This window comes from Remersonia thermophila, chromosome 6 (assembly GCF_042764415.1).
Source record: "Remersonia thermophila strain ATCC 22073 chromosome 6, whole genome shotgun sequence".
In the NCBI taxonomy this organism is placed as follows: Eukaryota; Fungi; Ascomycota; class Sordariomycetes; order Sordariales; family Chaetomiaceae; genus Remersonia; species Remersonia thermophila.
In genome coordinates, this window is record NC_092222.1 from 642,153 (window position 1) to 654,153 (window position 12,001).

General features: G+C 63.3%; 4 protein-coding genes across 4 annotated transcripts; 2 read left to right on the forward strand and 2 right to left on the reverse strand.

Annotated features, from left to right (window-relative positions):
* Positions 1-525: 525 nt before the first annotated feature.
* On the forward strand, positions 526-2,091 carry VTJ83DRAFT_6352 (uncharacterized protein; the record flags this gene model as incomplete). Its single annotated transcript, XM_071013054.1, has 1 exon — positions 526-2,091. The coding sequence occupies one exon, from the start codon at positions 526-528 to the stop codon at positions 2,089-2,091; it is 1,566 nt and encodes a 521-aa protein (XP_070863979.1).
* A 36-nt stretch (positions 2,092-2,127) lies between these two features.
* VTJ83DRAFT_6353 (uncharacterized protein) lies at positions 2,128-3,875 on the reverse strand (the record flags this gene model as incomplete). The annotated part of the gene is made up of 4 exons (XM_071013055.1): positions 2,128-3,366; positions 3,428-3,462; positions 3,566-3,684; positions 3,799-3,875. The coding sequence occupies 4 exons, from the start codon at positions 3,873-3,875 to the stop codon at positions 2,128-2,130; spliced, it is 1,470 nt and encodes a 489-aa protein (XP_070863980.1).
* A 1,013-nt stretch (positions 3,876-4,888) lies between these two features.
* On the forward strand, positions 4,889-5,916 carry VTJ83DRAFT_6354 (uncharacterized protein; the record flags this gene model as incomplete). The annotated part of the gene is made up of 2 exons (XM_071013056.1): positions 4,889-5,147; positions 5,222-5,916. The coding sequence occupies 2 exons, from the start codon at positions 4,889-4,891 to the stop codon at positions 5,914-5,916; spliced, it is 954 nt and encodes a 317-aa protein (XP_070863981.1).
* Positions 5,917-8,064: 2,148 nt separating this feature from the next.
* VTJ83DRAFT_6355 (uncharacterized protein) lies at positions 8,065-11,309 on the reverse strand (the record flags this gene model as incomplete). The annotated part of the gene is made up of 4 exons (XM_071013057.1): positions 8,065-9,145; positions 9,243-10,696; positions 10,780-10,891; positions 10,972-11,309. 4 exons carry the CDS (start codon positions 11,307-11,309, stop codon positions 8,065-8,067), a joined length of 2,985 nt encoding a protein of 994 aa, XP_070863982.1.
* Between the last annotated feature and the right edge of the window lie 692 nt (positions 11,310-12,001).

Below are 12,001 nucleotides of genomic sequence, written 5' to 3' on the forward strand. Positions count from 1 at the left end.
GTAGAGCGCTAATTACAACATAGCCAAGCACCGAGAAAGCGTAGATGGATGGCGAGAAGATGGGGATGTCAGACCTCTCTCTCTCTGGCCACACCCTGGTATAATTCAGGACGTGAAGCTCCTCGTCACGAAAGGACGCGCCTTGGTTCTCTTGTTTTTGCCCATGCTTCGGCACCTAGGTAGTCTGTAGCAGCACCTGGCCCAGGGACTGTCTTTTTGTTTTTTTCGTACTCATGGCTCTCTGTCTTGCTTCCGGCCTCACCTCGAGTCCAGGAACGGACGGTTGAAGAGGGTTCAACAAGAAAACAAGACATGTCTTGGATTCTTTGCATACTCTCTTTGGTTATTGTTTTTTTTTTTTTGTAGATTCTTGTCCCTTTTTCTTTTTCTTTTTCTTTTCTCTTCTCTTCTCTTCTTTTTTTTTTTTTTTTTCGTTTCTTTTCTTTTGCTTCCCAGAGCCATTCTGTCATTGTGGTGATTCATAGGCCCGAGGGATCCAGAACCTCGCAAGCCAAGACTTCTTTCATGAATGAACGAATTGATGGCGAAGGATGGAATGTTTCACCCCCCCAACAGCGGAGCCTCAAAATTCACCTCACTTGGCTTCCATATCAATCAGCTACTCAGCTAGTTATAATACTTTTGAGATCTTGTTCGCCCACCACACAACGCCAGGCCAACCCGGCTCCTCCAGGTCGTTCATCGCAACAAAGTCCAGATCCATCGATAAAGTATACACGACACACGCCCACCCTACCCGGTACAAGAGAGATCCCCCCCCCCCCCCTCCAAAAAAAAAAAAAAAAAAGGGAAATGGCCCACCGGCCCGTCGACCCCCTCCTCCGCGAAACCGTCGCGACCCTCCAGGCCCTTTGCGCCTCGTGCGGCCTGCCCAAGACGGGCGCCAAGGCGGTCCTCGCGCGGCGCCTCCGCCTCGCCGCGCAACGGTTCCGGCCCCTGCCGCGGGACGCGCGCCTGCTGAGCCTTGACCTCGGGGTCAAGAACTTTGGGCTGAGCCTGGTGAGCCCCGCCTCGGCCTGCGACCCGGCCAAGGCAGGGAAGGGGACGGCGAGCGGAAACGGGACCGGAAGCGGCGAAAGCGGAAGCCCAGGCGCAAGCGGGGTGCTAAGGACGCCGGTGAGGTTGCTCGCGTGGGAGAGGATCGACCTCACATCCCTGACATCATCATCTTCTTCTTCTACTACTACTACGACTACTACTCCTTCCTCTGCTTCGGAGGAAAGCGACTTCTCCCCCGTCTCCCTCGCCGCCTCCACCCTCGGCCTCGTCACCTCGCGCCTCCTGCCCCTGCGCCCGACCCACGTCCTCATTGAGCGCCAGCGCTTCCGCACGGCGGGCGCCGCGGCCGTGCTCGAGTGGACGGTGCGCGTCAACTCGCTCGAGGCGATGCTGCACGCCGCGTTCGCGGCGCTGAACCGGGAGAGCCGCGAGGCGGGGAGGGCGCTGCCGGGGGAGGGTGCTGACGGCGAGGGAAGCGGCGGCGGCGGCGACAGCGGCGGGGCGGTGGGCCCGCCCGCGTCGTTATCGCCGTGGTGGTGGTGGAGGGGAAGGGTCGAATCGGTCACGCCCAAGCTGGTGGCCGGGTTTTTGCTTCCTGGGGCGGGCAAGACGGCCGCGGAGGAAGGGGAGGAGGGGGAGGACGAAGCGTCGGGCGGGAAGAAGAAGAAGAAGAAACCAAAGAAAAAAGGCGGGGCGAGCTCGGCGTATCAGCTGCTCAAGCAGGAAAAGATCAAGATCCTGACGGGACTGCTGTCCGAGGGGATGGTGCAGCCCGACGAGGGCCGGGCCGCGGACGTGGTGAGCCGGTTCCTGGCAGCAGCGGAACGGAAATCCGCGGGCACGAGAAGGAGAAAGGGGGCGACGGGCGATGCGGAGCTGGAGGACATCGGCAAGATGGACGACCTGTCCGACTCGCTGCTGCAGGGCATGACGTGGGTGCAGTGGCAGAGCAATCTCGAGGCGCTGATACGGGAGCGGCCCGAGCTTCTCGAGCCGGTGGCCAACGACGACGTCGACGGCGCCGACGACGCCGACGTCAACGGCGGACAGGCGCTCGCTCAAGAGACCTAGGTAGGGGGGGCTTTTCTGGCTACGGAGAACGACCGCCTAATCGCTGTAGTAATAATCATCGTACGCGCCCTCCATCCTCTGCGTGCTCACCCACTCCTCGCTCGCCAGGCCGCGCATCATGCGGCGCTTCAGGTCCTGGGGATCCTTGTGCCAGTCGCAGGCAAAGTCGCACCGGGGCACCTCGTCCTCGCCAAAGTAGCGGCAGATGAAGGCGTGCCGGCACCCGTCGGTCGACTCGCAGTACTCGACGAGGCGGTTCAGGCTGCGGATCCTGGCCTGGAGGTTCGCGTCGTCGCCGGCCTTGGCCTTGGCCTTGGCGGCCGCCGTCGCCGTCGCGTCCCGCATCACCATGTTGCACACGCGGTCGCGGTCCTCGCGCGCGTAGTAGAGGAAGCAGTAGCTCGCGTTGCCGTCGCGGCCGGCGCGGCCGGCCTCCTGGTAGTACCCCTCGAAGCTTTTGGGGAGGCGCCAGTGGACGACGAAGCGCACGTTGTCCTTGTCGATGCCCATGCCGAAGGCGGTGGTGGCGACGATGATGTCGTAGCCCGGCTCGTTGTTGATCCAGCGGGCCAGGGTCTCCTCCTTGACCTCCTTGGGCAGCTTGGCGTGGAAGGGGCGGGCGCCGATGTCGTCGCAGCGCAGGGCGGCGGCCAGGGACTCGCACTCGTCGCGGGACAGCGTGTAGATGATGCCCGGGACGTTTTGGATGCGCTCGCCGGCGGCCTCGAGCTCGGGGCGGCGGTCGTCGGCGGCGCGGCGGGCGTAGACGCCCTTGAGCCAGCCGACAAAGTCGTCGTAGCGGTCGTTGGCCTCGTCGCTGGTGAAGCGGACCTCGAGGTGCAGGTTCGGGCGGTGGGCCGTCATGGTGAAGCAGCGCAGGCGGGCCGGGGTGCGGTCGAGGCCGAGGGTCGAGAGGATGTCGGCGCGGACCTGGGCGTTGGCGGTGGCGGTCAGGCACATGATGGGCACGTCGGGGAAGGACTCGCGGAACCAGGTGAGGCGCTTGAAGTCCCGGCGGAAGTCGTGGCCCCATTCCGAGATGCAGTGGGCCTCGTCGACGACGACGCGGGCGAGCTCCTTTTGGGCGTGGACCAGCCGGAGGCGGTCGCGGAAGCGGTCCATGGAGCAGAGCTCCGGGGTGACGTAGAGGAGGCGGGTGTGAGGGTGGCCGGTAGCCAGGTCCCGGTAGATGTAGTCACGCTCGGGCATGGGCGTGTTGCTGTTGAGGGTGCGGGCTTCGACGTTGGCGGCGCGCAGAGCCTCGACTTGGTTCATCTGGGAGGGTATGAGCGAGCCGTCGTGATGGGGGGAGGAGAAGAAAAAGAAGAGACTTTACCATGAGGCTCAACAACGGAGAGATGACGATGGTGACTTGGGTTGTCTTGTCAGCATGGACCTATTTGGTCACTTTGGCTCTCTCTCTCTCTCTCTCTCTTTCATGCAACACAAGGCTGGAGGGCTCATGGGAACGTACTCCCCCGGTCGATGACGGCGGGTAGCTGGAAGCACAGGCTCTTGCCAAACGAGGTGGCGGCCTGGACAAAGACATCGTGGCCATCGAGAGCGGCGAGGATGATGTCGCGCTGGTGGGGTCTTTGGGAGGCATGGCATGGACGTTGGCGGTCAGCGGTCAGCGGTCAGCTTACGTATGAGACAGCCATCGCGGGGTGGGAGATGTGGACGAGAGGAAGCCGGAGAAGAACGTACCGAAACGATGTTTTGTTGAACTGGCGGCGGAGAGTAAAGTCAATGTCTTGCAGCGAGTCGCTCCTCGCAAGAGGCATGGCTCTCTGGTGGTTATCTCCTTGCGTCCGAGCCGCTCATGGCAGGGCCTCTGACAGGCATTCTTTGGGGTCCAAGACGTCGTCGTGCGAGGTGTTTGTCACGGAAGCGAGCGGGGCATGGGATGCGAAAAGAAAGAAAGCGTGCTTGTTGTTTGTTGATGGCATCGAGGGGGTATTAAGCCATGTTATCTCGCTGCATCTCAGGGTTGGGGTTAAGAGCGTCTTTGTCAAGTGCACCACTTACCCATCCACCCGACGGAGGGGGGACATGTCAACCCAGCAAAGAGCACGTACAATACCTACCAGTAACTATTAGTTACAGAGTAACATTACCTAGAATAACTCCTGCGAAGTAGACGAAGCTAGATCACGGGGATGCATGTTGCACAAGTTCCCATCCTTTTTTTTTTTTCTTTTTTTTGGCATCTTTGTTGCAATGGACTCTCTCTCTCTCTCTTTCTCTTCTCTCTCTACCCAGGTCCAGCTTTATCTTCTTTTTTTCTTTTTTTTCCACACCATCCCTATCAACACAGATTCGGGCCTGGGCATGGCCATCATGTGATGCCATCGAAAGCTCTCTCTCTTATACTGGTCGAATTGCCTACCTAGTTAGGTAACCACCTCGGTTCGTTCAGTACGTTGCTTTCCTTGTGTGGAATACCAGATAGTAAGTACTGCAACTCAGGTAGGTACCTACGCAGTACTATTGTGTAACTAGTTACCACAGTAAGTAGTGAATGGGCATTCGCGCTTGCCCGTGTCGTGTCTTGTATCGATTCGCGTCCCGAGGGAGCCGAGACCCACTTTCCGGTCCGTCTCCATTGTTGACGAATGGACCCGACACGGCTTCTTTTTCTTCTTCTTCCACCTCACTCTTTTCTCCTGGACCTCGTCGACGCTGTTGGGGTCTCGCAAGGCACAACGAGCTAGACTCGTGCTCTCCCACACAAACCACCGCCACCACCGCCGCCGCCGCCACCACCACCACCCCGTCCCCAATTGGATCCGACACCATGTCGTCCAGCCAGCTCTCCTTCAAGCTGAGCAACCGGGCCAAGCCCATCAAGAGGCTTCCCGCCTCCGTCGACCTGCCCTACGACGCCACCGTCGAGGACGCCAAGCAGCTCATCGCCAAGCAGGCCGGCATCTCGGACTACAACCGCATCGGCCTCTTTGACCCGTCCACCAAGCAGATCCTCAAGAACCGCCGCGCCCTCCTCCGCGATGAGAAGGGCGTCGTCGCCGCCGGCGAGCTGTCCGTCAAGGACCTAGGTAAGCTTTGCTTTTCCGTCTTTTTTTTCCTTGTCATTACCACCGGCTAACCGGCTTGTCTCCAACAAAACCAGGCCCCCAGGTCGCCTGGCGCACCGTCTTCGTCATCGAGTACTTCGGCCCCATCCTCTTCCACGCCCTCATCCCCCTCGTGCGCCCCTACCTCTACAGCATCTTCCCGGGCTCCTACAGGTACATCAGCGAGGCCGAGACCCCCATGACCACGGTCCAGTGGCTCCTCTTCGCCCTCTTCCACCTGCACTTCCTCAAGCGCGAGTACGAGACGCTCTTCGTGCACAAGTTCTCGGCCAACACGATGCCCGCCCGCAACATCTTCCGCAACTCCTTCTTTTACTGGTTCTTCGCCGGCCTGCTGTGCTCCCTCGACATCTACGCCCCCGGCAGCCTGTCGGCCCGCCACGCCCTCGGCCTGCTCGACTACGCCGGCCTGGCCCTGTGGACCGTCGGCGAGGCGTGCAACTGGATCGTGCACCAGCACCTGGCCAGCCTGCGCAAGCCCGGCGGCACCGAGCGCGGCATCCCCAACTGCATCGGCAGCAACCTCGTCACGAGCCCCAACTACATGTTCGAGGTGCTCGCCTGGGTCGGCGTCATCCTCATCAGCCGCAGCTGGACCGTCGCCCTCTTCATCAGCCTCGGCACCGTCTACATGCGCAGCTGGTCCCGCGGCAAGGAGAAGGCCCTGCGCAAGGAGTTTGGCGATCGCTACAAGGCCAAGAAGTACACCATGCTGCCGGGTTTGATTTAGACGGCACCCGCCGGCGGCCCTCTCTGGGGCAGCGGCTGTCCGGTGTAGGACCCCTGGGGCCTTGAGAGGGGGGAGGGGGGGAAGGTGTGGTGATCGATTGTATGATCAGAGGACGGAACGACAAAAAACGGTTCGAAGAGACCATTATAGAGAGTTTTTGGCAATAGGATCATGGGTTCATGACGAGTCACGGTACGCTTCGTAGGAGGATGAGCGCATTCCCTTGGATGTCTTGAGGTAGTGGTCATGATGATCATGATGATGATGACCCTGGTCATGACAACCTTTCCCCGGCCGACCTTCACTCCGCCCTCCTTGGCTCCGGTACACTTGTCCGTTCTCCCCCGCCTCCTGGTACCGCATGGCTCTCTTCGTCCTCTTCCTCGCTGCTCCCGCTCCAGCTCCCTTCGTCGCTCTCACTCCCCGTCCCTTCTTCTTCCCCGCCTCTCTCTTCGCCCGCTCTCCTTTGCTCTCTTGTTCTCCCCTTCCTCGCGACCCGCCGCACCGTGTCCTCGAGCACGAGGAACTCGCGCTCGAGCACCTCGGCCCAGTTCTGCACGTCGCCGACCTCGAGCACGGCCCGCGCGTGCCGCGCCACGAGCCGGCCGAGCTCGTCGTTGGCGCGCCGCAGCCCGTCGGTCGCCCGCGCCACGTCCCGCTCCTGCCGCCGCAGCGACGCGTCGTGCGCGTGCAGCTGCCGCGCCCGCGCCCCCAGCTCCCGGTCCACCAGGTTGCCCAGCGAGGCGAGGACGGCGTGCCGCGCCGTCGGCGCGTGCTCGGCCGCTGCCGCGGGGGGGGTCGTAGGGCATGGGCCGGCGGGAGGAAGGGGGCGCGAGAGGCTGGCGGTTGCTCTTCCTCCTTCTTCTTCTCTTCCTCCTCCTCGTCCTGCTGCTGCTGCTGCTGCTGCTGCTGGTGGGTGATGAGGATGATGATGGGGGTGGTGGTGACGATGATGTTGTGCTCTTTGCTGCCCTGTCCCGGGAGGAGGAGGAGGAGGAGGAGGGGCATGTGCTGGGCGGAACGGGAGGGTGGTGGTAGCGCCCGCGGAAGGGATGCGATGATGGGCTTGTGGTTGCTGCTGCTGCTGCTGCTGCTGCTGCTGCTGCTGTTTCCGTGATGGCTCCTGCGCCTGCGCCTGCGCCTGCTCCTCCCCGTCCCGTCCCCTCCCTCCCCTCCCGCCGGATGACGCGGGTGCAGCCGAAGCAGCGGCAGCAGCGCGGGCGACGAGACGGCCGTGGCCGTGGCCGGGGTGACGGACGCCGCGGCCGGCTGGGCGCGGGAGAGGAGGATGGCGGCGGGGCTCATGGAGGGGCGCCGGATGGCCGGAGGCGGCGGCGGCGCTGCCGCTGCCGCTGCCGAGGATGACGAGGGCATGGTGGTGATTTCGATCGAAGCGAAGCCAAGGTCTCCCGCCGGCTTTTGTTAGGGTTGTGGTGTTTGTTGACCTGAGCGACGGGCTATTACTATCGAAGGGGGGCGTGCATGATAGGAGGGGGGGGGGGGGGGGGGGTGGGCAAGACGGACGAAGACGGCCATGAGGAATGCGATGAGGGTGGGACACGACGTGCATAAGCGCGCGTCAAGTGGGCAGGGCCTAGGTTTCTTTCAGAGTAACACGGCATTCGCCTCGCTCCGCTGAAAGAAACCTACAAATCATGGCCACGAGATCCGCCAAACACCGGCATCGCAGGGCATAATATCGCCATGATCCAAAGCCAAAACAGACCTTTGGGATGTTCCGTCTAGCGAACCCGTCGCAACCCACCACCCACATATAGTACCACCCCATGGCCAACACCGTGCAATGATGACAGACAGACAGACAGACAGATTAGACTTCCTGCTTCACCAAAAAGAGTCCCGTCCAGTCAAACAAAACCCCGAGCTTCCAGAGCCATGCATGTGCCATCCATGCATATGTACATAGACCAATAGATACCGAGAGATATATATATGTATAGATGTATATAAGAACCCCACCATCACTGCACACCAACCCTCCCCTTATCATACAGCCTCTTCTCGTCCATCCATCCACCCATCTTGCCTTGTATATCCTTCTTGTTCTTCCATCCGTTCTCTTTTTTTTTTTTTCTTCTTGGGTTCCTCCCTCTTCTTGTTCAGAATATTAAAACCCACCGCCGACCTTCATGTTCCCCCCACCCCCGCCACCCCGTTCATCCGAAACGGCAGCCCCGCCAGCGGCCCCGGTCCCGGGCCCGGGCCCGGCCCCGGACTCACGACCGACGACCCGGGCGTCATGGCGCCTCCGTCGCTGCCCCCCAAGGTCGACAAGGAGTGGATGCTTCCCGCCGACAGGCTCGTCGCCGTCGACGTCGAGTTCATGGTCGCCGTGCGCGATATGGGAGGGTTGTTGCCGTACCCTCCTGGCCCTCCTGGGCCGCCTCCTCCTCCGCCTCCGCCTCCGTACATGCCGTTCCCGCCCGCTCCCGCCATGGCGTCCGACCGGTCCCGGTCAAACACGCCCGAGAAGGCCAGCGAGAACGACCCGCTCTGCGGCGTCGACGGGACCGTGGCCTGCACGGCGGGGCCGAGGGCGGCGCTTTGCGGGGTCATGGGCAAGGGCGCCGAGACGGGGACGTGGACGGCCGAGAGCGGCGTCTGCAGAGCCATGGCGTTCGCAGGAGGACCGCCGCCGCCGACGCCGCCGCCGTACGGGCTGACGACGGGCTGCTCGGCGGCAGGCTGCCGCAAAAAGTAGGCCCAGGGAGAGGTCATCATGAGGTCGCACGTCTCCTTCATGGCCTGCTGGATGGGGCGCAGCCGGGCCTTGGCGTCGGCGGGCAGCTGCACGTCGTTCTGCAGCTGCATGATCTTCTTGATGAGGACGTACCAGCTGTCGACGAAGCTGTTGCAGAGGCGCCAGAAGCTGGGCTGGGTCCGGACGCCGGGCTCCTTGAGCTTGATGCTCGAGAGGCGCGCCTTGAGCACCTCGGTCTGCTGGATCGAGGTGGTGCACCGGGCCACGAGGGCCTTCCAGGCCTGGATCAGGTGGTCGGGGGCGCGCTGGGCGGCGGCGCTGCGCATCGACGACATGAACTGCGTGTTCATGGTCGGCAGGACGCGCATCACGAGCTCGGTGGTCTTTTGCAGGGCCAAAAAGATGCGCTCAAAGGCGCGGTCCTCGTCGGTGAAGTCGTGGGACGGGTTCCGGACGCCCGTGGTGCTTGCCGAGGCGAACGACTCGCCGGACCGCGGGGTGATGGCGCTGAGCACGGCGGTCGGGCGTCCGGCGGCGGGGCCGTTGTTGAGGAACGGCGCGGGAGGCATGTCGGTGGCGACGCGCAGGTTGCCGGGTTGTGGACGAAGCCGCCGCCGCCGCCGCCGCCGCCGCCGCCGTGGCGCGGGCGGGGTGGACGCGGTCGGCGGTCGGCGTGACCGAGTTGTCGCGCGAGTGGGGACGGATCGTGTCGGCGGCGGTGGTGGCGGCGGGGGCGGCGGGGGCGGCGGGGGCGGCGGCGTTGGGCCGGTCCGAAGACGGGACGCGCCGGTGGCCGGCGTCGGGAGCGACCTGGGCGCACGTCACGCGCAGCTCCATGACGCTGTTGTAGAGCTGGGTCAGCAGGGTGCGGATGTACCGGGGGTCGCCGTTGTCGATGAAGACGTCGACGCTGCTCATGAGCAGGGAGCAGACGCGCGTGTAGACGCTGATGAGGGTGAGGCAGGCGCGGTGGACGCTCTCGTTCTCGCGGGGGCCGTGGGGGCCGTCGGCGTCAAGCTCGTGGCGTTGGATCTCGGCCTCGAGCTCCTCGACGTGGGCGTTGGTGTTGTAGACGAGGATCTCGAGGTTGGAGCGGCGGGCGGTGCCGTCGTTGGACAGGCCGACGAGGGTCTGGATCATGGGGTGGATCTGGAAGACCGAGTAGAGCACGCCCTTGGCCGCCTCGAGCACGGGATCCGCGGCCTTGACCTTGGGCCGCCGCTCGGGCAGCACCGAGAGGCGGCGGACGTAGACGGGCCGCTGCAGGGCCGGGTCGGAGGAGGAAGGGCTGCCGGGGTGGGGGCTCTTGATCTGCGAGGAGACGCCGGGCCCCTGCATGGCGGAGCCGTGGCTGAGGCCGCGGTAGTGGCTGAAGCGGTTGGTGTTGACGTCGATCTCCTCGAGGGTGCTGAGCTCGGAGCGCTTGGACACGATGCCCATGCGGCGGGACCGGCTCTCGGAGCGCTCGCGGCTCGAGCCCTGGAGGGTCTCGGAGTTGCTGCGGACGCGCTCGTTGGGGTTGCCGCCGATGATCAAGGGCATGACGCCGGGCTTGCGCTGGGCCGTGTTCTGCGACAGGCCGCGGTAGTGGGAGCGCGAGGGGATGGGCGGGGCCCGGGGCAGGGCGGGGGAGCGCAGGTCGGCCACCTCGTTGCCGTTGACCTTGATGGGGAAGCGGCCGCTAAAGACGCGCTTGATGGTGGGCCGCGGCGTCTCGCCGCCCTCGGAGGATCCCTCGCCGGGGGAGTCGGCCTGGCCGCTGGCCTCGTGCTTGAGGAACTTTTTGATGAGCGCCGTCGCGGCCTGCTCGGTGAGCTCGTCGCCGGGGCCGCTCCCTTGGACCTGGAAGATGTCGGGCGGCGGGAACTTGAGCGGGTTGCCTTCGAGCTTGATGACCGACAGCGAGGGCATGTCGCCCATGCAGAGCGGCAGGTGGGTGATTTTGTTCTTGTGGATCGAGAGCACCTTGAGCGACGAGAGCTTGACGATCTCGGGAGGGAGGGACTGCAGCATGTTTCGGCCGAGGTCGAGGATTTCGAGGGACTTGAGATCGCAGAGCTGCCCAGGGGAAAACAAAGGAGAGAAAAAAAAAAAGTCAGCGCCGAGAACACCAACGACAACAGACGTCGGATGCAACGTACCGCAAGGGGGAATTCCTTGATCCTGTTTTGCCTGACGTTGAGGTAGCGCAGCGACGTGCACTCGGAGAACCTGGCCGGGAAGGTCTGGAGGTAATTGTGCGACAAGGCGAGCCTGGGGACAAGCAACCGAGGGGAGAGATGAGCCATGAGCCGGGCGTGCGATTTCCGTGCAAGGGGGAGAGGGGGACGTACCGTTCCAATTCGTCCTTGATGATGTCGACGATTTCCTCGGGCAGGGTCTGGATCTTCTTGCGGCTCAGGTCGATGGTCAGGCCGGGCTTGAGGGTGTTGGCGACGCCGCTGGCCTCGGCGGCCTTGGCCTCGTTCTCGTGGGCGGCGCGCATGGCCTCCCGGGCCAGGGCGAGGACCTGGCTCGGGGAGATGGGCTGGCCGGCCGAGAGATTGGACGTCTGGGGCACATCGCGGAGGCTGGGGACGGGAGGAGGCGGCGTCGGGTTGGCCAAGGCGGCGGCGGCGATAGCACGGCGGGCCTGGGCCGGGTTGTCGGGGAGGCCTCGAGGGAAGTCCATGTATGTAGCGTCCGTTGAAGAGGGACGGACCGTCAATTGGAGCTGGGTGGTTGTAGGAGGGCAGGGAGGCGGGACGGAGAGCGGTATCGCGAACGGGAGGGAGGGGGTGACGGAATGAAGGGTTCTGGAGGTTGGAGAGTCGTCGGTATCGAGAGGATGTGAAGGAGAGGGGGAGGGGAGAGTGGAGGGAGGGAGGGAGGGAGGGTCAGCGCTCGAGCGATTCTCGCTCTCTCTCTCTCTCTCTCTCTCTCTCTCTTCTCTCTCACTCTCTACTCTCTCTCTTTCTCTCTCTCTGTGTGTGTGCCGTTGTTGCTTTGGCGGAGGGGGAGAGGAGAGGAGGCCGGATCAGCGATCGAGGAAGGGCGAGGCGGGCAGATCGATGTGGCTGTCGGGTGGGCAGAGGGCTATCGTGATCAGGCGGGCGAACGAGATGGTGAAAGTCCGAGGTCGAGCGACTTCATGGCGAGACCAGCCTTCTTCAGGTCATCCGGGGAGGAATCTGGGAATCGGGGAATCGGGGAATCGGGGGAAGATGGGGATTCCAGGTTCCCCAACGAGGGATTGGGAAGACTGGGACCGGGGGAGACCAGAGAGCCAGAGTTTCGCAACCGGCTACCTTAGCCGGACGTGAGCCGAGATGCGACAAAACGGCCGAACGAGGGGCGAAGACTTGTGAAAGATGGAAGAGAAGA